Here is a 27,452-nt window from a genome sequence, read left to right on the forward strand (position 1 = left end):
AAATTGCATTAGATTAAAAGATTTATTTTTCACCCAAAAACATGAAAAATTAAGATTAATAAAATAATGTCATTTTGTAGTAAAACATTACAAAAAAAAATTGTTTTCACTTTAAAAAAGACAAAACAAACAGTTAAATTCAACAAAAAACCTATTGACTGACAGCCAATTGCAATAAATTTTTGCTTTAAATTACAGTTTTTTCAGGTAAAATATTTTTTAGATCCAATTGTGTTTCCCTTTTTTTTTACACTAAGTTGCCAATTGTAACTATTGACCAATCACAAACAGCGTACAGTACAGGAAACGTCACGTGTTTTTTGAATGGATTGTCACACACGTGTGTGTACTATGAGTAGTCGCGTGCTGATGGTGGTGTGTTTGCATACTACGAGTACAGCTGTACTAGGCCTAGGCGACGTGTCTGCTGTCAGTACAAGTTGGCCTAGTACTAAAATTCGAAAAGTGTAATGCATGTCGTGATCCATCCAAAGGTAAGCTAAACTATATAATAGGCAGTGTAGCTAGGCCTAGACAAGCTATTTTAGCTACACTTAGGCCTAGGCCTATCTATCTCCCCCTATGTTGTGGAATGAGCAAGCCTAGGCCTATAGCCCTACAGTAGCCTGTTCCTACTGAACTGTACTCCTACTAGTAGTAAGTATGGCCGGCCGGCCTAGAACTTAAGTAGACCTGGCTGTTGGCCCATTCGTAAATGCACTTTGTTAGTCTTGTACATGTAGCGATGGAGACATTAAAAGTTTTATAATTCCAGTATATATATATATATATTTACATATCAATTGGGATGGTTTTTAAAAAATACAAAAATAAAGACACATTTCTCAGACATTTGCCAACATTAAAACATTTAATTTATTGCTTTTTCTCATGACAAACCTTGGTTTATAACATATATAATGTCTTTCTCTATAATATAATATATCATCTGTCCAACTATGCGAGTTGTAACTAATGAGATTTTTTAAATAATCTATATCACCAGTTGTTAGTGTATTTTAAAATGGATTTATTTAAACTATAATTATTTTTTAAATCCCTAACCTGTCGCATAAACTCACATTTTATTCCCTGTATTTTAGGCCTAAAAATTGATGTGAACATTACTGCAGGTGTGCGTATGACCCATTTCAGAGTACAGTATTGCTTTATTAAAGATATATTGTCCCCCTAAAAAATAATTGTTTAAATTTTTTTTGTTGAATATGCCATTTTAATATCACATAATAGTTATTCACTTTGACCAAAAACTTAATCAAAAAAAAAACATTTTACACCCAAAAAATGTAATTTAAAGCAAAATATACCTAAATTGTCTGGTTGAAATTAACCATTTATTTTATCTTTTTATAAGTGAAATAATAATTGTTTATGATTTTTTTTCTACAGAAGTGAATAACTTTATGTAACAGGTATGCTTATAGTTTATACCCAAATACTTGAATGATTTATCTGCTGAATCTGACTTGAACCTGAGAAACCTTGTGGGACCCACGAACCTGTTACATTTATTAAAACTGTGAACTTGCCTATTCAAAATCTGATTTTATTAATCTTTATTTGTTCATGTTTTTGGGGGACAATACATCTTTAAACTCAATAAAGGCATTAATAGACTACCGTACATACATGTATATTTTACAATACAATTCCAATTGTAACACACATTCTTGCAATTTGATTGGTCAATTATGGATCATAATCACATGTCAATTAGAATTAGCCCTACCTAAAAAGGGGGCTTAACTGTACAACTATTTCTTTCAGGGTATTGTTACATTACTATTAGTGTTTTACCTAGCATGACTGATGAATCACACATTTCTAGAAAGAGTTGGTCTCTCCTTAAATTCAAATGGAAGCACCCATCATGATCAATATCACATGATCTCTATCCTTTATGTTATACAAATTATAGAGGGTAGTACACATTTGTGGAGCACGATATAATAAATCTATCGACTAAAACTTTCTTGGTATTACTTATGTTGCAACCTTTTGCACACTGAGAGAGTATACACGTACCTGCACCATATTATAATTATGTTATGAATATGTATACTTTATGCAAATTAGTCTAATTTACATGGGTATAGCTTTACAGTAGTTGTATTACACAATGGTTACTACTAGTATACATCATCTATTACAATAACGATACTAATGCATTAACTATCAAAAAGGTCATCTTAATGATACAGTACAGTAGCTTATATTAAATATCAAAAGGGTATCTTGTCACGTAGCATAGTTTATTTATCAAGGAATAATAACAATTTATTTCTGAATTTCTTATTACTATTTAAAAAATAATTTGTCTACTACAGTTACACAGACTGTATTGTGCATAGGAGGAATGTTAGCAACAACATAATTATTATAATTTTAATATGATTTTACAAAAGCAAAATTATTTTAATTCTAATTGGTCATTGTATAAAACAATATACTGAATTAATTTCATAAAACTAAGACCCATTTTCTGTCTTCATAAGAAATCAATTCTACTACTGTAATACTGTTTCTGTATGTTACCAAATTATATTCATTTAATTTCTAAAGCAGTAAAAAAATATTAATGTCACTTCTTATAACAACATGCAGAAAGTTAACTTGACATAAAATCCCAATAATCCCACCCCCCACCTCTCTCTCTTTAATATTTAGGCTAAATTTGGAAAAAAAGTTTGGTAAATTCCATTAATGCAATTTCTGTATAATATATATAGTGGTGAGAACCCTGATAATCCCATCTCCTAATTGTTCCCAAATTTTATACCAAGGCCCTCTGTGATATGGTATTTAGACAAGAATAAACTTTATTAAAATTTATAAATACCCGTTTTTTTACTGTTACAGAAAAATGTGACATCTAAAGCTGAAGAGAACTGCCCGATATATTATAATGCTAGACTATTTAAAAAATACTTTAGTTTCAATTCATAAAACAAACTTTAAGAGCAAAGTTGAAACGCCAGTAAAAACAAGTAACACTTTAATGACGGAAAAATGTTGGCTGAAATAAATAAAACTTGTGATTTGGAATGTTTGTTTCAAAATCGAATCCTACACCCTAAAAAATCTAGGTCCCAGGATTGTTACAATAACCATAGCAACAGGAAAAGGACAGTTTTTTTATGGTGAATGGTACTCCTAAATGTTTGAAAATATAAAATAAACTCTAATATTTGCTCAATGATTTCATTGAATGAACACTATCTTTAATGGGAATCGTTTTCTTTCATTACGTTTCTAAAAAATTATGTTGAACTAAGAAATAAATGTGATTATATAAGAATAATTAATATATATTGAATATTTATTCCAGTAATTTTAGAATGTGAACATTATTTAACTTAACTGTTTAACCATTTAACCTATTGAAATGAACAAAGTTTTAAATGTCTTTATAATAAACCTGATTCCTTTTCCATTGTCTGTGATTATTCAGGTAACATTCATAACGTCTTCTCGCATTCACACAGCGTTCACACAGCGTTCTCTTTGCTATCAGGATCACATATCTGTTTACGATCATACTCAGGAGTCCTAATAGAATTAATGCTGTTATTAGCCTCACAGTCTATTACTTTTTTCCATTCTTTTTGGAATATTTCATCCGCAGCTTCCTCACTGTCGTCTTTTTTCTCTTGTTCCATTTTAGTTGCAACACGTGCTGCTTGATATTGGGCGCGTGTCACCCGTAGAAATTGTACGTCACTGGCAACTTTGACGGAGAAATCTGGTAAATAATGTACCGCCATACTACTTGTCGTGCTCACTATGCTTTGTGTGCTTCCTCTTGTTGTTGTCGTAGCTACCATTGCCGCTGTTGAACAACATTATATCACATTATTAGAAAAATTATTTGATTTTAATTAAATACTTGATTTGAGAAATCATACCATTTCAATTTAGGAATAAATAGAGTACATTATGCTAAAGCCTTAATGTGTTTAACAATTAAAAAAAAAAACAAGATAAAAAAGGTGTAGATAACTAAAAAGGTTTTTAAAAGTAGTAATTGAAGTTGCCCGATGGATATAAATAGATAAAGTACCCAAAAAGAAGAGAGAAAAAAAAACACAAGAAAAGGAATAACTATTATTATTATTTATTCTTTATACTGGGTAGCCTCTTCAGTCAGAGACTGTTATCTGAGAGGGCCCAGTGTATAGTACTATGATGAGTTTGTGACGGTGGCTGTGTGTGAATTAGTACACCGGGGTAACCCCCTACTCGTCTCGAAAGATATACTAGGTTCACATGAGCTAGATGTGTACACTGCACCTACGGTTTATAGTCCTTATCCGTGAATAACTATTGAAGTACAGTAGAACTGAATGGATCATTATATGGATATTGAGCATAGTTGAATTCAGCTAATTTTAAACACATCAATAAATTAGAATCAATGAACGTGAAGGCTATTCATATTTAATGAGGTTATTTCAACCAAGCAAACAGAAATAACCATGTTTAATAGTTTATGAGGATATCGTATTCTGTGATTACTTAAACCATCCAGGATCCTCCATGCTTCTCCATGCTTAAACTTGATAACTTAATTTGCATACGATTCTGAATTTGCTTGCATCATTACTAAAACTACTTAATGTATCATGAACCATAGAGATATTATATCTCTATGCATGAACAAATACTAAACTATATAATACTTTACCCAAAATGATTGGCCATGTTCTGTGTTGGCCTGAGAGATTTAAATTTCAGTAATAGCAATAATAGTTTAAATGTCAGTTATTAGTTAATAGAAGGAATTTATTTCTGAAGAAAGCTTTTCTGGCCGCTTCAATGTTTTCTTGTTTACCATATGTGTTTAAATGAGACCTAGTCAGTGTTTCCACAACAGTTTTTGTCAATAAATTTTCCTTTAGATTTAATATAAATATACCTTATATATACCTTAAACTAGAAGGTTACTCAGAGAGCGCAAACCTCCGTCTAGGCATATGAAAATTGAACGACATGTTCACATACAGATATGAATTCTTTAAAATCTTATGAACATTGGGCAATACATTTTTGAAATATAGAGAGAAACAAACACATACGATCATCAAAATAACCTATCGCCATTCTGGCAGAGGTAATTATGGGTTGGGATACTCATGCATGGACTATACATGGAAATATGGTAATTAATAAGTAACAATTTAAGCTTACATGGTTGGCAGAGTGCCAGATGCCCAAAATATGCAAACGGCCCTTGTTCAAATACCAGGTTTTCTTTGCCAATAGAGACCTCAACTTTGCCTTGTAGAATGAGCACAAAGAAGTCGGCAGCTTTTCCTCTGGTGTATAGATAGACGTTGTCTTTAGGATCGAATCGGATATCGCAAATGATGTCTTGTTCCATAAGACGATGTAAAACGTTCTCAGTGATCAACTCTGGTTTGAATGCTTCAACAGCTAAGAAATAATAATAATATTTTCAAGTGTCATAACATTTATTTACATACTGACATAGATAACATACAAAGCAATAAGAAAATGATATGAGGTCAGAGTTTGAAGGTAGATGCCCTGGAGGATTAAAAAAAAACATCTTGTGGTGGGCGAGCATTTGAGATTATAATTGCAAAACTGAATGTATTTATAGGTTAGGTTAATAGTTGCAAAATGATTTATTCAATTTTGGGATTAAAAAAATACAACATTTCAAAAGTGAACTTAATCACTGATTGAAATTTGAGAAAATACTATTTAAATGTGCCCTTTTTCTTCATTGTTTAATTAGCTATAAATACGGAAGGTAGTCTCTGAAATAAAGTTGATAAAATCCAATAACAAGCACAGTAATCATAATAGTAATTGCAGTGTATCTCTTAATCAAATATCTTTTGCCAAATTCATAGACTATATATCATTTTATTTAGTAATTTTGTATGTATGGTGTCTGAAATTGCATTCCTAATACAAACCCCTTTAATATCTAACAAATATATTTCATAGTGACTTGCATATTGCTAATATTATAAGATTGCATACTTGACTTTGCAATGGTAATTTAGACTTAGAAATGCTAAATCTTCGCAACACTTGAGCATAAATTATCATTGCATTCATCATTAATGCTTATTGAGCAGTATGTGTTTCCTTTCTATGGCATTTTAAATTCATTTTCCGTTTTATTTTCATTATTGATGTATGTATCAAAGGCTGGCTGTTTAGCATAAATTATCATTTCATTCATCATTAATGCTGTATTTGTTCTTTCTATATGCCATTTAAACTTTCTATTCATTTTCTGTTTTATCCATTATTGATGTATGTACCAGAGATCAGCTGTTATTATCCATTTCATGGCAAATTTTATGCAATATTTTATATATTGGTTACTATTTCAGTAAATTTTCAATACAAAAAATAACTTTACAATTACAGATTGTATACTATTATTCAATGGTATTAATAGATTAAATAATTAATTCAATATCTCCCCTGGGCTCATTACATTTCAGTGGCCATATTCACCATTCACACTTAGGCTAAGGAAAACAATAGCCCTCAAAGTTTAACAAATCTCCTATCTAAGTGAAAATAATTTATGAAAAATACTTAAATAATTATTGAGTTAAAAAATGAAATAATTAACATTTAAGGGAATATCTCGCTTAAGTACGATTGGCGATTACGGCCACAGACCCATTTATCTGTCCACAACAACCTTAAATCGGGGAAGAATCAAGAGAGATAATCACTAGACTTAGTGCACCTTATTCTTTTGACAGTTAAAATGAAATTATAAACTATTTTTTTATCTGTTTTTGGCAGACTATAAAATAATATTATGTAACGCTCTCCTGTTTAAAGCATCTTGGATCCATCCTGTTAATTCATATTATAATTTGTACATAGTAACTAATTAATGGAATGGAAATATTTCAGTTATAAGCAGATGGTATAGCAACATAGATGCATTTGAATGTCACAAACCTGTAGATAGAAATTGAAACGTAGCAAGGTGGAGTTGAGGCGATATTTTTGGACGTATAACCTCATCTTGCTGCGCAAACAATGAGAAGTCACGTCTTAAGTTTTTGTTTCCAATCAACTTCTTTGACCGATTATCAGCTGAGAAAAAAAGGATTGAAAGAATTATTTAAATATTTTATTCATTTTATTTATTAAACTTTATCACTGCACATAACATAACATCAACAGCGAAAAGAAAGGGATGAACAGGTGACAAGCACCTCTATCCACATCCCCCCTTAAAAAATATAAAGTCGACTCTTCGAGTACCAGACTTTTGGAATACCAGAGAAATTATCTCAAAACCAGATATTTATTGACCTCCAAAATTCCACAACACATCATTACCAACATTTATGGAAAACCATTGGCCAGCCAAAGGGTGTCTGATATTAGGAGAGTTGACTGTATTTTATTATTTTCACTTTTATTTAAAAAATCAACCAAAATTACAACTCGTGGCTAAGAGCCAAATTGCGTGTAAAAATACATGTCATAGTAAAATATATATATAAAAAATTAATTAAAAAAAACAAAAACAAAGAAGGGAAGAGCAATCGCAAACTCGCAGGGGAGATAATTAACAATTTAATAATTTGATGATGTAGGGCATAGGGCTATTAGTAAATCTGGATGTTTTAACAACAGTATACTGTTTATATATACAACATTACATTCAATTACAAATGTTTTTTACTTTTAGGTGTGCTGACCATCCCACGGAATTAAGTCATTTCCATTAAGTTTGTGCAGTGAAGTGTTACATCCTACTGTTGAAAAACCACAAACTACTGCAGTAACTTATCTAAGGCTCTGTCTACACTATCAAACTAGTGTGGTGTGCCCAAATATGGTAGTGATATGCCCAAATATGGTAGTGATATGACATCATCATATCCATATATGGGCACATCACATTTTTTTGTCACATAAAGTTTGATAGTGTAGACAACGCATAAGAGTAGTACAGTACCATACTGTATACCACACCGAAAGTGAAAATAAATACATACATTACCGTATGTAGGCCTACTGTACCATCACGCCAAGTGGTCTAAAGGTCATGTGCAAAAAGTTTATAAAGTATGTAGTATAAAACGCAGAAAACTTACTGTAGATATCGGTTTCATCAACAATTTCTGATTGTATGATCTCTTCAATGACATCCTCTAATGTAACAAGTCCAAGCACTTCATAAAAGGGGTCACCATCTCCTTCGTTGTTTACACGATTTACAATAGCCATGTGCGACTCGCCTTAAAAATATACATAATCACATATTTCTAGTACCGTAATTACTTTATCTACTGTAAATAATCGGCTAATAACTATGTTACAATTTATTCTTATGTTGGGATCAACGAGACACTAACATAAAATAAAACATAGTGTCCGTGTCGGAATTTTAGGGTGGGATTTAAATAATAACTTTTAAACTGTCTACAAATACAAATAAATACAGTATATAAATTTTTGTCAGTATTCAAGGGAACTGTGTATTATATACAAATATATACAGAGGAGGAGGAGAAATATATGAGAGGAGGCAGCCTATATGAGTAATTGCTCTTTGCCTCCTTATTTCACTTACAGTAAGCAAATAGAAATTAGCTGAATTGAAATGAATTATTAGGAATTAAAAAATTGTAAATAAAAAAAAAATTGTAATGACAAGAAACAATAATCAATGTTTTGGAACAAACATCATGCATTGGAACTATTTTAAAAAACAAAAATGAGTGAATAATAAAGTTAAAAAATAAACATAAATAAAGGAAAAATAAATATGTTTATTCACCTCTTTTAAATTCTGTAAACATGACATCTAAGCTTGTGTCTTCAAAAACAAAATTTATTGGATGTTTGTAAAATTTTAGAACTGTTTTTAATGGTGTACAATCATCAGGATCAACAAAAGCCAGGTCTTTAACAAATAAAATTCCACAAATATCTTCACGAGTTCCGGAATAAACAGGTATCCGCGTAAAACCTTTATTCATAATTTCTGTGACGGTTTTAAAATCGAGAACGGCTTCATCATCCAACATATAGCAGTCTTCCAATGGGGTCATTATATTGCTGACATTTTTTCCTTTTAATTTCAGTGCGCCAGATATAATATCCATCTCATCTTTTTGTAAGTCGTTGTATTCGTCTGTTACCTTCAACAATTCCAGCAAACGTTCTCTATTATAAACATTACCAATTTCTTGACCAAGTAAGAAATCTAAAAGTTTACTAATAGGGTACGAGATGGGAAATGTGAACACCATGAAGAATTTTGTAATCCACACGGTTGTGGCGCCAACTGCTAAACCGTGTCTTGAACAAATCGACTGGGGAACTATTTCTCCAAAGATGACAATTCCTGCCGTTGCACCAAGGACTGCGAGAAGTCCCGATGAAAGGTCATCCAATAAAACCGTCACTGTTGTATTCACCAAAACATTACCCAGCAGTAACGTACACAATAGGTAATTACCGGTTTTTCTTATTGGCGCGATTTTTTGTGCGTATCTTTTTTCTTTAGAAGTTCCGCAGTTTTGTACGATTTTAAGCTCTGTCGGATCTAAGGCCATTAAGCCTAAATTTAAACCACTAAAAAGACCAGACATTATTAACAACAATATAATGCACACAATCTGGATTCCCAATGGGAGAATGTACGCAGGCGGTTTTGGGATCACATTTAATGTCAACCACGGTTCAGTACCCTGATGAATAAATGTGTTTGTTTTTGTATCTTTTAAACAAATGAAATAATTTGACTCGGAATCGCCTTGAAAAAGTTGTAAAATAATTTCAAAAACAACTGTATCATTTTCATTAGCACCACTAAATGGATCAGTCACACCTGCAGTACAAGGCTCGCCCTGGCCCAACTCTTTCATAGTAAGAACACAGGACACGCTTTCTCCGGCGGCGGCAGGAGAAACATCATCGAACTGGCCTATCAAACGAATTTTAGTGGCCTGATCGGCTGTCACCTGAAGGGTACCTGACGGTAAAATGTTTGTAACGGTATCATCCTCCTTGACTATAGCATATGTAGATAGAGCTCTACATTCATATGTGACTAAAAATGAACAAAAAACTAGTTTAAACACTATTTTAATCGTCTTCCGTAAAGTCCTTTCAATGGCAGCCATTATTTTTGTTCCGAGCGGAAAGAAAAATAAACACACGGGTACGTGACGGGAACTCCATATCGCGATGAGGGCGCTGTGATGTTTATCCGGAAGAGACAAAAAGACAAGGGAAATTCCCTATCTCCTCTCAGCAGTCATCAGACAGTTGGTTTGTTTCTGCATAGAAAAAAGAAAATTCTGCTTTATTTAAAACAATAAGAAGGCTTACACTTAAGTAGTGTAGATTAAATCCAATAAAGGTACTGTATGTTGAAAAAAGAACGGAAACCATTTTATTTACTGAAAACTCAGCCAGCTACTATCTACTGACTGAGTCTGTAAGTAGCTAGGCCCTCACTAACTATCCTAGCTAGTAGCCAAGCTATGGGATAGGGATAGAACTCTCTCTAGTTAGTACAAAGTTAGGCTTGCTAGGACCTTTATATTCAATCCAAACAGGGTCAGAGTAGTGAATCGTCAGCCAATAAATGTGGTTGGTCTAGGCCATAGATATGTCTATTGTTTCTGATTTACATTGCTAATCGTTTTAATATTTTTCTTCTATCTAATCCTTGTGTTTTTTTTCCAGCTGATAATATACTAAAATACAATGGAGAAGATAAACGATTGTACATCATCAGAAAATGAGGAGGATGATGATGAACAATACTTTGATGCCACAGACAATGTACAACTTGAAAAGAAAGTATTGAAACATGTCAAGTTAGATGATATGTTTGGCAAAGGAGAACCTGTTGCAGAAGAAGTAAGGAAAACAGAGGAAAAATCTGAAAAGGTGGATGAAGCAACTACTGAAGAAAATGACAATTCAACTGAAAGTGTTGATAACCCAGTTGAGGTCGAAGAAACAGAAAATATAAAACTAGGTCAAAGTGAAGAAAAAAAGAATGATGGTAGTACAATAAAAGAAGAATTTAATAATAGTAATGATGTTTTAAAAGAATGTGCTGAAAAGGGAGATGGTGAAGAAGGTCATGATGAGGTCAACGACCCAGAAACACTTATTAAAACAGAATTGGCTGCCAGAATGGAAATGGAGGACAATTTAAGCGATGAAGAAAAAATGGTAATGAAATTGAAATAATTGAAATAGACCTTTAGTTTTAAATTATAGCTTCTTTTTTTAACTTTTGTATTGTTTTTGTTGTTGCAGGAGCGGAAAGAACAAGCTCAACAAGATAAAATGAAAGGGAATACTTTATTTAAAAACTCGGGTAAAACTTTTTGATATTCCAACCCTAAAATATAACTGTATATAAGAATATTAATGGATCATATTTTATTATTTGATTTTAATTTAATAATTTTTATTTATTATCAGAATATTTAGAAGCATGTGATGTTTATACAACGGCACTTGAACTCTGCCCTTTGAACTTTAAGAAAGAACGGTCAATAATGTACTCAAACCGAGCAGCTTGCAAGCTCCGACTGGTAAGCCAATCATTTCTGAATAGCAAATATTTATCACCCGAAGAAGATGAATAAAGAAAATATTTAGACAATTGTCAATAACTGTATTTGTAATTTTTTCTTTTCTTTGTTAATAATGGAAACTTCTGTAAAGTACTGTATAATTTTCTTTTTTAATAGGAACAACTTGAAGATGCTATTAGTGATTGTACAGAAGGTACGTAAATAACAGAATCAGTGGCGTAACGGCTATGAGCGCTCACTGGCTAAACCCTGAGCAGTGCCCACTTCTTTTTAACCAACCTGCTTACATCCGTCAATTAATCACCATTTATGTTCCTGGACGGACTCTTAGATCATCTGATGATTTCTTACTCTCTGTTCCACGCATAGCTACTAAAACCTTTGGTCATAGATCGTTTTCTTTTGCAGCACCCACAGTCTGCAATTCACTCCCCGCACAAATTAAACACTGCTCTTCTGTTGCCTTATTTTAAAAATTGCTCAAAACTTATTTTGTCGACCACTAACATGCATAGCGCCATTGATCTTGCACCTCGGTCTTTGAATTGACGATTTATAAATTTTGATATAATAATAATAATAATGTGTTGATTGTACTAAAATTAATGACATAAATAAAAACACACGTTTCAAACTTAAAATTAATTCCATCTTTTTTTTCAGCTTTAACTTTAAATCCCCTGTACATGAGAGCTCTTTTGCGTCGAGCACAATCATACGAACTGAATGAGAAACTAGATGAAGCTTTAGCAGACTATCAAAAGGCTCTTGAAATGGATCCTGGTTGCCATGACGCCCGCAGTGCTTGTATGGTAAGTAGTGGTAAATCACTCATTTTTAAAGATACTTGAAAAATAAATTAATTTTAATTTAAAATTTTATCCATCATTTGCTCAGGATCTTACATTAAGTTATGTAACTGAAAAAACAACAAGTAAAAGTATAGTGGTTTTGTTACTGTACAACAATGAATCGGCTATCACAAAACTGCTAGATTTACTTTTAAAATTATTTTCTTGTTTTTTCAGCGGTTGCCTGATAAAATCAAAGAGCGAAATGAAAAATTAAAGGAAGAAATGATGGGAAAGTTGAAAGACCTTGGAAACATGGTGTTACGTCCATTTGGTCTGTCAACGAGTAACTTCCAATTCAATCAAGACCCAAATTCAGGGTCATATTCAATGAACTTTGTACAAAGTCCTACGGGTGGTGATAATGGAAAATAACAACAATTCAACTATTTAGTTGAGCCATTCTTTTGTTATTAGCAATTTTATTGTTACCGTTAGCCACTACAATAGCACAATGAGCCAAATGAACTGAGAGATTTGACAACTTGAAATGATATACTTTAAAAAAGGAGTGTCCTAAAATGAAGGAAATAAATAAGATTCTTCCATGGATTCCATTCAATGACATTTTATTCCATTCAATGACATTTTATTCCATTATTACTATTTCAATTACCAGAAAAAGATTGTTCTTGCATTTACCATATGTGCATAGAATTCAAACTATAGAATATAAAATGATTACACAAAATTAGTAATACCATAATAACTTTAAATTTAAAAGCCAAATTTAAAAAAACACATTTATTTATGAATATATAACCAACAACCAATAACTGCTTCATACTGTGTCGATATTAAAGATATATAATAATATTATACTACTTTATAATCATTTTACCAAAATAATACAATTACAATGTATCAAAATTAAATAACTTATTCAATTTTTAAGAGTGAACTTAATCGTAATAGTCGATATGGGACCCAGATTTAAATTCATCCAAGTCTAAAATCTTAATCAACTTTGCAACCGTGTCTTCTAACTTGACAGTTTTCCCCTCTTCAAGAACATCTTTCATCATCTTGCGGACGTTTTCATCTTGAGTGTTAACTGTGATTGTGCGTAACATTTGAGTATCAATGGGTCCCGGCGCATAGTTAAGGACTCGTACAGTCGGCTCCTCTTTAGCTAGTACGCTAAAAAGCATATCTCTAGCTGCTTTGGCCGTACAATACATGGACCATGTTGGAATTGGCTCTATAGCTGCCAACGAACTTATTTGAACTACAGTTTTTCTTATTTCTGCCAATTTTTGAAAGACGTTGATGAACTTTCCCGTAAGAATATGAGCAGATGTTATATTTTCGAAATAGTATTTTTGCAGTTGCTGATCATCGTGAATTTCATGCATTTTTTTGGAAACATCTCCCAAAGTACCAGCATTATTGATTAAAATTGCGTGCTTAAATTTAGATGGTTCAACATCTTCAAATATTGAGTTGGTCAAAGTTTTCAATGCAGACGAATTACCCAGATCACCGGCTACAACTCTAACTTTCACCGCCGTTGAAATGGACTCAATCAAGCGTTTAGTTTCTTCCAAACCCTGCACATTTCGTGCAGTGATTACCATAGATGATCCTTCGTCTAGTTTTCCAGAAAGGTTTACAGCAATAGAACGACCAATTCCCCGGCTTCCTCCGGTTATTACGCAAAAAGTTGGTACTTCAAAAACGGATAAATTCATTTTAGACATTTAAACTAAGCCTTAATTAAAAGATAAATCAATCAAAAACCATCTGTTTAAATGGTAAATCGTTTAATTATTCCGTCGAGTGCTCGCAACTGGTCGCATGTGATCGATTACAATAAATCTTTAAAAAACAAGGAGCTGCATGTTACTTCCGGAGTTTCACTGACGCATTTTTGCGTTGTATTAATCACCTTTGCGTTTCTAATTGCAACGGAATCAAATTTGACTTTATTTAGCTACAGGAGTTGGGTAAATTAAATGTTTAATTAGAGTTAATAGTGCATCTATAATAAATATGATAATAAAATTTAATTGCAAGTATAGCTTTCATTAGCTTGCGAACGCGTCACATTGAAAAACAAACTCCACTATTGGACATAAACGAATTGACATCACAACGCAATGATACACGTTTAAATTTTATTTGTCAATCGATCGATCCACGAACGCGAAAAACAAAAACCAGAAATAATGTGGTTTTTATTTATTTTGAGCTGGGTTGCAACACTGGTTCAAGTATGCTTTGTAACATTGGCATTAGGTAATTTATTAATTTTCAAACATTGTCAGATGTATGTATAAATAAAAGAGATTTCTTACAAGCTAGGTCTAGGCCCCTAGAATTTAGGCCTAACAGAGGCCCGAGGGCCTAGCTAGCTCAAACTGCTAGCACGAGATACTGCTCCTAACTAGAGTGTAGGTAAACTGACATGGTTGACTGGGTTGCAACACACTAGGCCTGGCCGCCCTAGCTAGGAGGTGCAGAATAGTCTACACTGGAATTATAATTATAATAGGCCTAGGCCTAATATCCAAAAATTTAAACAAGAATTTTAAAATTTATTTTATAATTTGTGTAATTTTATTCAAATTTATTATATTAAATATTAGCTGCTGGTTTGTACTATCTTGCGGAGCTGGTTGAAGAATACACAGTGATGACTAAGAAAGTCATAAGATGGCTTATTATTGTAAGTACAGTAAACAATTGTTAATTACTGCAATTTTAAAATTTTTGTCTAATTTCTAGATAGAATTATTTGCATTCTACATTTTTGTTAAGTTCTTATAACTGTATATTATCTTTATTATTGTCAATTTATAAATATTAATTACTGTAAGAAAGTATGAAACTGACTGACAATCGTTGAACACGATGGTGTGTATTCGTTTGTATACATTATGCTATGTACTTATTGAGTAACCCAAAGGATGGTACAAACAAAATTTCTATATTTGAGGAGAAAAAAATTCATTTTGAAACCTGTAGTCTATCTATTCATAATCATAGTATGTGCTGTATTTATTTTTAAATGAGAGAGGAGTTATATGAAATCTTATTTTTTATTTTCAGATAACTGTATGCATTTACATTGGATTGATTTTATTTGAAGAAATGCCAAAAATGTTGACATTTACCGGCTTAGCTACTGTTTGTTTTTATTCACTCCTCCTTTCAAACTTTCCTTTTATTGATGTTATGTCACCAATTTTTATTATCAGTTGTAGTAAGTATTAGTAAATTTAAGTAATTTAATAAACTCAAATGCAAATTACTGAAATGACAATGCTCAGTGGCTGGATCTCAATGGAGATACAAAAATAAGCAAAAAGCTAAATTAAAACGATAAAGTAAAACAGCCAGAAAAAATGTATAGAACTTTCGGGCAACACTTGCCCTTCATCAATGTAGTTAATTGAATAGATATAAATTACAGAGGCAGCTATCTATAATTGATCTTTTATTTGAATTCAATAATTATATTCATATAAGTATAGTCAAGGGGGGAAACAGCATGCAAACACTCACACTGGAACAGCTGAATGTTGCCTCTGAAACAAGCAAGACAAAAATGATTTTTTAAAGTTTTTGTGATTTTTCAAGTAAAAACTTGATGTGTATCTCTAGTTCCAACTCCATAAGAGCACCTCCCACTGTCTTAATCAATTTACACCCATAGGCTTAATATAATTGAGTTATTCTTTTAAATATTAACTTTATCATCATCTATATTATATATATTATTTGTAATAATTAGTCACTGGTTGGAGGTACACACCTAATTGGTGACAGTGGCTTAGGCTGCTTTTGTGCTTTCCTGGCAGCTAGTGACTATGATTTTATATTTTCTTTTGCATTGTGTTTGTTTAATTTGTTGATTTGTATTATATTTTGTAAAATGTATCTTTTGCCTGAATAAATAATAATAAAAATTATTTTTATTTTAAAATTGTACTTTCTTCTCTCTAGTTATGCTGTTTGCCAATCATTACATTGCATTCCAGTATTTCACTGAAGAGTGGTACCCATTTGCTGAGGTATGATATTATAAAATTATTCTTAAATTGTTTTTGTATTGAGATTTTCATAGGAAATAATTTATATGGTAATTGGTTTAAATACTCTTTTTGTATTTCTGTTTTCCTTTACACATGATTTATATTTTGTTGTCATTGTAGGTTCTAGCATATTTTACCTTATGTTTGTGGTTGGTACCTTTTGCCTTCTTTGTGTCGTTGTCAGCGAATGATAATGTGTTACCTACAACCACCACATCTCATCAACCAGGTGAGAGTTTACACATGATTGAAACTAGATTCAACCTAGGAAGTGTTTCCACAGGCAAATAATGTTCGGTGGAAACAGAACCAAATAATAGAACCAATAATCTGTGTTATGCAGCCTTTTTTTAGTCTTACAAATTCACCTCCCATGCCCCACTAATACCAATGTACACATTTAACCACCGTGTCACTTGTTTCTTTGCTTTTTTTCAGCTGGTCAAGATGTTGTGAGCAGTTATTTCAATAAAAAGAGCAAAAGAAATGGATTATTATCAATTTTTGATTACTGTAAAGAAACATTTATTCCTCAGCGAGATAAAAGATTCTGATTGGTCAAAAAATCTTATGGACAATTTTTGGTTTTTCTATCGTAAAGCAGTATACCAAGGGAAACAGAACTAAACAAGTATTACTAAGGCTTATTTATAATTAGTTTTAATTCTGTGTAACCCATTTGGTTTATTGTTTCATTTAATGTACAGTTTTAGAAGCAATGTTTATGCATTTAATACCACATTAAATATAAATGAGTTTTGAAATATTATTACTGGTTACTTCATAACAATCTTTTGTAATGTATGCAGTTAAATAAATCAGTCAGGATGCAGTTACCACACCGATCACAGGTGGAATACTACTAGTGATGGATCCAATCTACATGCAAATCAATATAGATACTACCAATGCAGACACTAAACCAATCACAGGTGGAGTACTACTAGTTGTGGATCCAATCTACATGCAAATCAATATAGATAGTACAAATGCAGACACTAAACCAATTACAGGTGGAGTACTACTAGTGGTGGATCCAATCTACATGCAAATCAATATAGATACTACCAATGCAGACACTAAACCAATCACAGGTGGAGTACTACTAGTGATGAATCCAATCTACATGCAAATCAATATAGATACTACCAATGCAGACACTAAACCAATCACAGGTGGAGTACTACTAGTGGTGGATCCAATCTACATGCAAATCAATACAGATAGCACAAATGCAGACACTAAACCAATCACAGGTGGAGTACTACTAGTTGTGGATCCAATCTACATGCAAATCAATACAGATACTACCAATGCAGACACTAAACCAATCACAGGTGGAGTACTACTAGCGGTGGATCCAATCTACATGCAAATCAATACAGATACAACCAATTCAAGGCACCATACAGCATGATTTTAATACACGTTATCCTGATGCCTATGTCATCCTATGACATAGGCCTATGTTTTGAAAAAAACAACTGGAATAAATAGAATAAATTTAGTTTAGTTTTTATTTTGATTTATTTCCTAATAAAATTTATATATATTACAATGGTATATTGATTTTTCAGTAGTACCGGTATACGTAAAATTAGTTTTGGAATTCTAATTTTCTTCAATGGAAATTGGATTTTAAAAGAAGCACCAAACATTGGAAAATAAAAACAAAAATGTAAAAAAAAAATTCTCATGACCCGATCCTTCACATAATAAATTTTATCATAGCAAATTTATTTTAAAATGTCTTTAGAATATCTTTTTTTCTGGTTAAATAATCTCAAAACGATATTTGTATTCCTCGCCAGTAATGTTTGGAAACCTATAAGGCTTAGATATTTGTTTCATTGACTTGTATATCCTACTAGATTCATCTTCACTTCCTACTTTTTGCCCTGAGCTGATTGGTTCTTTTGAATGATGCACTGAGCTGATTGGTTCTTTTGAATGATGCACTGAACTGATTGGTCCTTTCTTAGGAAACAAAGAGGAGTCCAAAGAGTTCGACAGATGTGCATACATTTCCACTAATGGTTTATCTTCATCTTCCCAAATTTTCTTATGTTGTGAATCAATGATATTATGACATTTGAATGTAAGTGGTCTTTGATGTGGTGAAGGTTTATCAAAGAGAACTTTCTCTACAACTTCATCTGGTAGATTTATGGCTCTTTTTTCACCACTATTTGCCAATCTGTGTCTCGATGTTTGGGAATCTTTTATTCCCGACTTTTTATCAGTTTTGCTGCCTTTTTTTGTTGCAAGTGATTTCTCGAAATCCTTAACAAGCTCTTTCAATTGATGCTGCTGTTGATCGTCTTTCCTAATACTGTTGGGGTTAACGACCCCTCTACGCCCTTTCACTGCCCAATCTCCATGAAGTTCAATGTATTTCCTCGGTTGCTTAGACCACGCAACTGGACTAAGCTCCCTCGCAGTTGGACCTGTATTTTTTCCTTGCAGTCCTTTATTGTCAAGCCAGTTTGTGAAGGATAGCTGGCCGTAGAACTCCTTATCTGCCTTTCTACCTTCTTCTTGCCGAAAATCTTCATTTTCTTTAAAATTTTTCAGAGTTTTAAGTTTTTCAATTTCTTCAAAATATTCCTCTTTTTCCTGCTTCCAACTTTTTGATGAGATTATTCTAAAAATAAACGACAAAATGTATCAATGCTAATTTTAAGATTAATTTAGTTGAAGTAGCAAAACAGAAAATAAAGAAACACCACTACAAACAATATATTTTTTCCATACATTCTCACCACGCTCTGTGTAATAAAATATAGTAATAATCTATATTAGATTTTTTTCCACTTCAGATCATCGCATCCTAGATCAATTATTTAGTTTACCCACCTCGCACATTTTCTGTGACCCCATATCTTTGCATAGTCTAATGGAGTTTGTCCTTTTGAATCTTTTACATCTATACATCCGCCAGCATTTATCAACAAATTAAGACACTGAACACTGCCCTCTATTGATGCTTGGTGCACAGGCGTTAAGTTGTCTTCATTTGTGCTAAAAACAAAAAGAAAATAGTATAATAAAATTATCACTATGCAGCAAAGATACATTTTTATAAAAGATTTTTTGGCAATACATTTAAGAATTGGTTGATGTCTTAATAAAAAAGGTGCAAGATCCAATTTGGTAACTTTCTAATGTTCCATAAAGTTCAAGTGATTTGGCCAGTTCAAATTGTTTCTACTTTTTGCGAAGCAAAAAATTGTGCAACCAACCAAAGCTCAGGAAATGAGCTATGACACGTCCATGAGCAGACATGTGATGAACATAAAAATCGCAGATATTCGCTCTTATAGTGAAAGGTTGGTTTTCTCTGCAAAATGTTGAATTCATGTGAACAAATTCGCTTAGTAAAGAATGTCAGGCTTAAGAGAACATCATTGATAATCACTTACACCGATGGGTCCGCGCCTTTTTCCAGCAAGTACTGTAGGCATTGTGTAGATTTTTTACCAATTCTATTATTGATTACGAGATGAATCGGGCGCCAACCAGTACTACTTCCCAAATTCACATCAACACTGTATGTTTCAATTAAAAGCTGCAAACAATTCAATCTCCCGTGTAATGCTGCCAAATGAATTGGTGCTAAACCCTGTAATAAAGATGAAAATTCAAGTCAAATAAAATAAATTATCGATACAGTATTGAATTTTTATTTTTAAATCATAAAAAAAAAAAAAAAAATCTAATTTATACAGCATACATTTTTGTCTAGTGTATTCGGATTTCTTTCATCTTTCAATGACTGTTTCAACCATGCAGTGTCTCCAATTGCGGCTGCCATAAATTCATCAGGTTCTGAAAGAAGTGTTCCTGCAGGTTCCCGATATCTCCTCTTGTTAGCCTCCAGTCCATCGGCTTTGGCACGATATGCGACACTTTTAGAACCTCGTATACCACTAGTTCGAGTCTTCTGGCTCTGATGATACAATACGTCTGATCTTGGCTGTTCATTCTTCTTGTCTGTCATTGGTGATGGCCTACTAAGCTCAAGGCATGCCATTCAAAAAATAAAAACTGACCGATTTGTTAATATTTAATAATAATATAGGCCTAAATAGAATAACATAACATAGCTAATAATCTTCATATAGTTTGATTATTAATATTATCATGGTACACCATCAATCCATCATCGTATTGTCATTAGAAAAGTAATTATAAATCGGATTTAGATGTGAATTACTCTTCTTTCTGTTTCTGTGTCCGTGTCTCTGCTGTGTAATCTCTTCCGCAAAAATTATTTGTTTACAGTTGTTGTTATGACCACATGACTGACCTTTAACCGACTGTTCAGTAACTGTTTAATAATGTTTTTAATATATTAAAAAATAATTTACTAGCAATTATTAAATGTCTGTATATTAATTAATTTTAATACGGTATTATTTATAATTAGTAGGTCGTGATATTACATAAAATATTGACTTGTTACAAAGCATATTTAGTAAACGTATGTAGCAAACACCATAGCAACCATTCGGAGCAGACGAAAAAAACATATCGAGTTCGCCGTTCGTCGATTGACTAAACACAAATGAAAATCTACGCATAGCCTAGGCTTAGAATTATAGCTAGGCAAGTCACTAATAAATATGTTTGTGCTAGACACTAAATTGTGATTATATTTTAATGCTATATGGAAGCCTTGGCATAAGGCTAGGGCTAGGCCTAGGTAGCTAGAAAATATGACTCGCACATAAAAACTGGCCTGACCCTTGGCCTACTAGATGATGAGAGGAGGCAGAGTATAACTATAAGAAGTCGTTGCCTCCTTATTTCACTTAAGCCTAGGCTAGGCTTGAGAGGCCTCTAGCTAGGCTGACTAAGGTTAGGCCTACGCCTTATCTAGTAGAGGCCCAGCTAGACCCTAGGCTAGAGGAGGATTACCCCAGGAAAAACAAATAATACTATTAATTAAATTTATTTAACAATATAATTTTCATTTAGTAATCATAATTCGTTTTTTAGGCTTTTAAATCTAATTATTCTAATTAATTAATAATTAAAATAATTAACTTTTGTTAAGTGTTCTAAGCTATTCATACCATGTTGTTATGATATGATCCAAATGATATGTAAACTAATTTATTATATTATTATTACATTTGTTGTTTTACTCCAACAAACAGAAACAATGTCAAGTAGAGCAGCCACTCAGAGACATGCTCTGGAATTGTATGAACTAAAGAAAAAAGCTGTGGAGTTTTATCAAAAGAATAATGTACCTGGGAAAATTGAAGAAATATTGAATTCATTATTTTATCAGAACCCAGAAGATGTTTACGGCAGCTTGGTAAAAAAAGAAATAGAATAAAATTATTTAAACAATACCGTAAAGTATTTGATATAATCCCATGTCTCAGTATAATCAAAGATAGTCTTTGGTATAATACCATGTCTCAGTATAATCACACTCACTAATTTTAAGTTAAATTCAGACACAAGATTTCGGTAAATTCATTGTAAGTAAAATCCCACCCCCTAAGGTGGTAAAATATGAATAAATATCTTTTAATGTTTAATGTATATTGATCGATGTATATTTCTTGTTTCACTGACAAACCTTAAGAGAAATATATGAATGTATTTGTTACGGATAAAAAGAATGAAAATTAAATGAAGTATAATATACTAAATTCATATTAAATGCTTCCTTTCTTTAGGCAGAATACTTTTCTAGACTATCCAATCCAGCAACTGTAAGTCGGATAACTGCATGTGAGATTCTGGATTGCAAAGGCCAACCTACTATAGAAGTTGATGTTTACTGTGTTCGAAATGGCATAGAGAAGGTAATGCAATATTTGATTTATTCTGAACTCCCACGAGATTACAACATAACATATACCTGTATTAATTAATGTCTTGGCCACAGACTTGTGCCAGAGTATCCATGGCACTGAACACGAAGACTTGTCTATTGTTTCTTTTTCATGGATTGTGTATATAATATAAGGAGGGACGACAGTGACGGACTTCAGTCTCTATGTCGTCCCTTGACCAAATGATACTTTTGTTGTTGTTTTATTTGTTTAATCTATGTACACATGTTAATGTTTGTTTTTGGTCGAAATAAATGTTGAATTCAATTTAATAAAAGTACAGTACATGCCTTGATTATTGACCTAACCTAAACTATGTATGAGTGTAGTACGGCTGCTTCAAAACTTAAACTTAAGTTAAACTTAAATCGAGGTATTTTTGGTGTTGTGTTCAAACTTGTTAGCGCTAAATTCTATATTAATTACCTCATAGTTTGTATGCACATCCAAGATATCAAGCTTTTCGGTTCTCCCGGATGGTGTGTCAATGGAAAAGAAAGACATGGAAGAAAGAGAGAGGTCAGAGGGCATCGCAGCTGCCATGGCACTTATAGATCATGACATTATTGACACTTTGAAAGGTGTAAATCCATGTAATCAGATTGATGCGGACACAAAGTTGAGGTAAAACGTTGACAATCATTAAGACAATAAAATTAAATTGGAAATGCACTAGCAAATTGATGTGTCCATAATGGTAACCAGAAATCTTTTTCTGAGTACAGGATCTTGATTGCTGGCTAATAACCGGTTATTTCTGGATTTAATGATGAATTATGGGTATGGAAGGCACAGAGTGAAAAGGAACGTGAAGCCCCAATTAAGAAAATCGAAATTTAGAGCACAAAGTGCAATATACAATTTATAATACTTGTGAATTTTTCATTGTTATATTTTAAATCATATTTATTGTTTATGATTTCAGAGAACTTGCATCTAAACTTTTAGAGGAATATGAAAAGAAATTAGCAATTCATAAAGAAGAAGACGGTAGTGAATTAACAGTGGCTGCTGCTGCGAAAGAGATTCCTGCTAAAGATGGCAAAGTGTCACCAGCAAAGAGTAAAAAGAAGATGGGAAGCGCCAAATCTGGTGTGGTGGTCATTGTGGAACCAAGGGAGATGATGCTGCCAGGATGTGATGCCTTTGGTGCCTCGTCACAGGTCGTTGCAAGAGCTAGTGCCATTATCAAAGACCAACCATTGTATCAGTATATTTCACACCTGTATTCAAATCAGGTGAGGATGTTATTCATCATTGACTCCAACAACAATAGTTAATAGAAATTTCGATTTGACCATGTTACGTTATTTATGTAATGTTAATATTCATTGTGCACATCCAGGAACATTAATATGCATCTCCTCACATGATTCCTGTCTGATTGATTCTATGTTCCTGTTAACAACAAATAGACACAATGTCTCCCAAGTTGTGACCAATCAAAAGGTCTCTCCAAAGTGTCCAGGTTTGAGAGACATCTATTTTCTATATGTGTATCGAGGAAAATTTGTTATATCAACAGGATGCTAAGCTCTGCAGATCAAATGGTTTATATGTGGCTGCGATACAATCAGTTTCACATCCATTACGCGCCGCGGAGAGTATGTACATAGTACAGTACTGTTAGCATTTGTCGCAGATTGCCTTGGTTATATCCATAATTGGTTGTATGATATGTAAAATCCCTTACACCTAGGCCAGGATAAGTATCTTAACTTTGTTTATTAATAAAATGAAATCAATGTATTAAATATTATACATTACAGGTGGATGTGATTGAATACAGAATGCCTATACCGTTAGTAACTGTGTTATGTTCAGGTAAATCAGCACTTGGTAAACAAAACCTCATTAAAGAAGTACTGCTGGTACCAAAACCAGGCCAAACATTTCAAAAGGTCAGTTTTATTTATTTTTAATCTATTTAGACTTACACAAGTTTCTTTTATGTAGTGCCAACAACAGATGTAGCTGACATGTATGACATGCCATCTGTGCCAAAATGTTGCTTTTTTTAGAATATTAAGCCGAATCATTGTCTACAACATAGAATATGCCCCATTAGGTCTGATATATAAAGTTCAATGCAAACATATTATAAATAGCTTAATTGTAAAAATGTGCAGTTTACCAAATTATTTATTAAATGTGTTTAATGTTCAAAGGCTTTGAAGAATGTGTCGGCTGTCTATCACCAGATTAGAAAGATGTTGTTCGCCAAGTATGGAGTAAGTTATCATCTTTATCATTCTGAACATTGTCATCAACATTGCCAGTATCACTACATATCATGATTATCATTGTCATCAACATTATCATTATTACTGTATTTTCATCAGAATATTACTGAATTTTCATCAATTTCATCAACATCTTGTTCCCTACATTGTCGATCATTTAATATTATTTCATAAATCCTGTCATTATTCGGATAATTTATTTTCATTCTCTAAATCTTGTCAATTTGTCTGTGCAGGCTTCATGTAATAATGTGAATGATGTTGGAGGTTTTTGTCCAGTAATGGACAAGACTGAGATGCTACTTGATGTTGTGGTTGAGGCTATAGATCATCAACAACTAAATGAACAGGTTAATATTATGATAGATTGTGCGGCTCATGAAATATTTGACCATGTAAGTAGTGTTCATTTATCAACATTATGAAAAATAAATCTATTTTATAAAATAGTGGCACTGTGGCTTAGTGCTTCCTTACCAATCGAAAAGTCTTGGGTTCAAATCCAAGGCTGGTACCAGTTTTCACATCCAAACTAGGGCTACTACTTGGGCATGAGAATGAGACTTTGTTGACACATCATTCAGTCACCAATGAAAAATAACCATGAGTGAGAATAAGCAGATTATGCACTCACTATATACAAAAACAGATAAATAAAACAATTACAATTCAAAGTTTCACATCACTCTCGTACGTAATACGCTATACCGAGTCATGTGCTGGTTGTTTGTAGTATTACTTTTCTAATAATAATAATCTTGATGTTATACAGGAAAAGTGTAAATATGAAATTCTAACCAGTATGCTGAAAACGAGTGATGATTTGGTAGATGTCTACGTTGATTTTATTGCTCGTTATCCAGCAATTGTGGGAATCATTGACCCGTTAAGAAAACAGGTGAGTTTGGAAACTTAACATGATAATATCTATATGGGGTGTTTTCTTTTAATTATTTATAGAAAGTTTTTGATTCCCACCGACCTAGGAACTAGTTAATCATGTTAATTCATCGTGCGGAAATCGGGACATCTTTGTTTCCTCAGCACAGTTTTGACAGACTCTATGTATGTCCCCTCATGAAACGTCACAAAATAAACATGAATATTCATTAGTCATATCCATAAGGTATGACGTAAGAACTGAGCTAACTACAATTTGCTAATGCAAATGCTTTTCGTTGAGCCGTTTGTTTAGTTGAATGGATTAGACTATGGACTTGGCATGTGGATGTATAGGGTTCGAATCCCATGAGCAACTTCTTTTTACTTTATAGTTAGAGAGAGATTATTTAGAGGGTTATAGTTTAGAAGTAATTTGGCTATCTTTCACATAGGGCTTCCCAAACTTATGTAAAAAAAAAAAATTGTGTCCAGGCAACGTTTGCTTATATTTCACCTTACTGAAATCCCGTCCTGTTAAGGTTTATGCTAATATTTGTATTTGTTTTAATAGGATGTTGATGCATGGAAGAAATTAATTGAGAAAATCAGTGACAAGTGTTTTGTGATTGGGGACTACGTCTACCCAAGAGCAGAGAGACTTGTTACAGAGGGAAATGGTGGATTGAAATCAAGTGCTGCTGTACTTAAACTTCAACAACAAACTACTATTACAGATATTATTAATGCAACAAAACAGATTAAAGGTATATACAACATATTCTAGTAAAGTAGATATTATACAAATAATGAATGTTTATGAGTGGAATGGTACAAATAATGCCATGAGGTGAATGATGAAAGGTTATATTTTTAATTTTGAAAAATTTGCAAAAAAAGTACTATTTAACAATCGTTAAATAGAGTGTACTATTGAACGTCATGTGACCTACAATCGTCCAAACAAATGACAGAAATTTATTTAGGTGTTATATAATAATTATCTTATATATTATCAAACAGATGCGAGTTTGAAATCCTTGTAGTACACAATTTTTTAAAGGAAATTTTGACACTCTCCTATGAAAACATAAATTAAACGGCTTTCCAATAAAGGGCATATTAATGGTTAATTGTTTTATATTGTAGAGACCAAGGGTGAATGTATCATATCAGCTGTGAGAGGTGACACAGAAGAGGACTTTATTGCAGATTTGGTGAGTTACATCATTGTTTAATTTTAGTTTACTTAATACATATATGAGATATGTGAACTGTAAACCTTAAAAAAATTATATTTTACTTATATTTTACTTATGTAAAAGGGTCCTACAAAAAACGAAGCTACAGCTTTTTTATGCAGGATCCTTGTTATCAGTTGTATTGCAATTATGTAATTGATGACTAAATAAATGTGGAATAAATGAAATGGAAATGGATTCACGCAACAATAAATATAAGAAAGTCTTGGCCTTATATGAACGCAAACAATTAATGCTAAGTTACAATGCTTGTGCCATCAATCAATTCATTACTGTGAATGCATTACGATTACTTTAATCCAAGTTGTTTTTATTTTTAAGGCTGTGGGAATTGGAGCTAAATTTGTCAAGTTTGGTGGCATCTTAAGAGGTGAACGAACTTCCAAATACAATAGACTGTTGAAGATTGAACAAGAACTGACGTCAAAATGTCTCGCCGTTCCTTACGACTCTTTAGATATTCCTAACATCCTTCCTCCCCCTGCTCAAGAGGACAACGCGAACACACTAGCACCAGATGCAGTCTTATAAAACAATCTACAACAATTTTGCAATGCTCTGCTAAGTTTAGGTGTCTATTTATTTCAATACAATCTTTGACAATGTTGAAAAAAAATCATTCGTCTACTGTATTCATAATATAGACCAACTCTCTTCAACAAGCATTACGGATTGTCTATCATCGATGATTGATTATTTTATTAAATGTAAATAACTTA

The 27,452-nt window shown here is 32.6% G+C and overlaps 6 protein-coding genes across 7 annotated transcripts; 3 read left to right on the forward strand and 3 right to left on the reverse strand.

The window, feature by feature from the left end:
• The first annotated feature begins 399 nt into the window (after positions 1-399).
• Positions 400-27,452, forward strand: LOC144837786 (enolase 4-like). Of its 2 annotated transcripts, XM_078693038.1 has the most exons (13): positions 400-494; positions 9,126-9,494; positions 21,657-21,820; positions 22,191-22,319; positions 22,783-22,973; positions 23,275-23,587; positions 24,119-24,250; positions 24,518-24,580; positions 24,829-24,987; positions 25,365-25,490; positions 26,046-26,238; positions 26,621-26,688; positions 27,055-27,452. In XM_078693038.1, exons 2-13 carry the CDS (start codon positions 9,422-9,424, stop codon positions 27,262-27,264), a joined length of 1,821 nt encoding a protein of 606 aa, XP_078549164.1. In that variant the 5' UTR covers positions 400-494; positions 9,126-9,421; the 3' UTR covers positions 27,265-27,452. The 2 variants fall into 2 exon arrangements, with proteins under 2 accessions (XP_078549164.1, XP_078549165.1); XM_078693039.1 differs by lacking the exons at positions 400-494; positions 9,126-9,494 and adding an exon at positions 21,017-21,102.
• On the reverse strand, positions 3,510-9,293 carry LOC144838390 (metal transporter CNNM2-like). Its single transcript, XM_078693729.1, has 5 exons — positions 8,819-9,293; positions 8,133-8,276; positions 6,982-7,119; positions 5,209-5,454; positions 3,510-3,850 (listed from the first exon to the last, which is right to left on the reverse strand). The coding sequence occupies exons 1-5, from the start codon at positions 9,291-9,293 to the stop codon at positions 3,510-3,512; spliced, it is 1,344 nt and encodes a 447-aa protein (XP_078549855.1).
• LOC144837789 (tetratricopeptide repeat protein 1-like) lies at positions 10,269-13,009 on the forward strand. The gene is made up of 7 exons (XM_078693043.1): positions 10,269-10,408; positions 10,738-11,235; positions 11,323-11,383; positions 11,491-11,603; positions 11,763-11,799; positions 12,270-12,418; positions 12,635-13,009. The coding sequence occupies exons 2-7, from the start codon at positions 10,759-10,761 to the stop codon at positions 12,830-12,832; spliced, it is 1,035 nt and encodes a 344-aa protein (XP_078549169.1). The 5' UTR covers positions 10,269-10,408; positions 10,738-10,758; the 3' UTR covers positions 12,833-13,009.
• On the reverse strand, positions 13,030-14,233 carry LOC144837791 (sepiapterin reductase-like). Its single transcript, XM_078693047.1, has one exon. The coding sequence runs from the start codon at positions 14,155-14,157 to the stop codon at positions 13,360-13,362; it is 798 nt and encodes a 265-aa protein (XP_078549173.1). The 5' UTR covers positions 14,158-14,233; the 3' UTR covers positions 13,030-13,359.
• Positions 14,569-17,071, forward strand: LOC144837792 (protein TEX261-like). The gene is made up of 6 exons (XM_078693048.1): positions 14,569-14,695; positions 15,046-15,125; positions 15,509-15,662; positions 16,406-16,473; positions 16,615-16,723; positions 16,933-17,071. Exons 1-6 carry the CDS (start codon positions 14,626-14,628, stop codon positions 17,046-17,048), a joined length of 597 nt encoding a protein of 198 aa, XP_078549174.1. The 5' UTR covers positions 14,569-14,625; the 3' UTR covers positions 17,049-17,071.
• Positions 18,070-20,728, reverse strand: LOC144837787 (uncharacterized). The gene is made up of 4 exons (XM_078693040.1): positions 20,228-20,728; positions 19,917-20,116; positions 19,351-19,515; positions 18,070-19,138 (listed from the first exon to the last, which is right to left on the reverse strand). Exons 1-4 carry the CDS (start codon positions 20,525-20,527, stop codon positions 18,268-18,270), a joined length of 1,536 nt encoding a protein of 511 aa, XP_078549166.1. The 5' UTR covers positions 20,528-20,728; the 3' UTR covers positions 18,070-18,267.

This window comes from Antedon bifida, chromosome 3, assembly GCF_963402885.1.
Source record: "Antedon bifida chromosome 3, ecAntBifi1.1, whole genome shotgun sequence".
In the NCBI taxonomy this organism is placed as follows: domain Eukaryota; kingdom Metazoa; phylum Echinodermata; class Crinoidea; order Comatulida; family Antedonidae; genus Antedon; species Antedon bifida.

Coding starts and splice junctions, on each gene's coding strand:
- LOC144837789 (XM_078693043.1), top strand. CDS start 10,759: ATGGAGAAGATAAACGATTGTACATCATCAGAAAATGAGGAGGATGAT. Junction 11,384..11,490: donor TACTTTATTTAAAAACTCGG/GTAAAACTTTTT, acceptor ATTTATTATCAG/AATATTTAGAAGCATGTGAT. Junction 11,800..12,269: donor TATTAGTGATTGTACAGAAG/GTACGTAAATAA, acceptor CTTTTTTTTCAG/CTTTAACTTTAAATCCCCTG.
- LOC144837792 (XM_078693048.1), top strand. CDS start 14,626: ATGTGGTTTTTATTTATTTTGAGCTGGGTTGCAACACTGGTTCAAGTA. Junction 14,696..15,045: donor CTTTGTAACATTGGCATTAG/GTAATTTATTAA, acceptor ATTAAATATTAG/CTGCTGGTTTGTACTATCTT. Junction 15,126..15,508: donor TCATAAGATGGCTTATTATT/GTAAGTACAGTA, acceptor TTTTATTTTCAG/ATAACTGTATGCATTTACAT.
- LOC144837791 (XM_078693047.1), bottom strand. CDS start 14,157: ATGTCTAAAATGAATTTATCCGTTTTTGAAGTACCAACTTTTTGCGTA.
- LOC144837786 (XM_078693038.1), top strand. CDS start 9,422: ATGAAAGGTCATCCAATAAAACCGTCACTGTTGTATTCACCAAAACAT. Junction 22,974..23,274: donor GATGCGGACACAAAGTTGAG/GTAAAACGTTGA, acceptor TTATGATTTCAG/AGAACTTGCATCTAAACTTT. Junction 26,689..27,054: donor AGGACTTTATTGCAGATTTG/GTGAGTTACATC, acceptor TTTATTTTTAAG/GCTGTGGGAATTGGAGCTAA.
- LOC144837787 (XM_078693040.1), bottom strand. CDS start 20,527: ATGGCATGCCTTGAGCTTAGTAGGCCATCACCAATGACAGACAAGAAG. Junction 20,117..20,227: donor CGAATACACTAGACAAAAAT/GTATGCTGTATA, acceptor TCTTTATTACAG/GGTTTAGCACCAATTCATTT. Junction 19,139..19,350: donor GGTCACAGAAAATGTGCGAG/GTGGGTAAACTA, acceptor GTTTATTTTTAG/AATAATCTCATCAAAAAGTT.
- LOC144838390 (XM_078693729.1), bottom strand. CDS start 9,293: ATGGTGTTCACATTTCCCATCTCGTACCCTATTAGTAAACTTTTAGAT. Junction 5,455..6,981: donor GTTTCAATTTCTATCTACAG/GTTTGTGACATT, acceptor ATTATTTCTTAG/CTGTTGAAGCATTCAAACCA. Junction 3,851..5,208: donor TCTGGCACTCTGCCAACCAT/GTAAGCTTAAAT, acceptor GTTGTTCAACAG/CGGCAATGGTAGCTACGACA.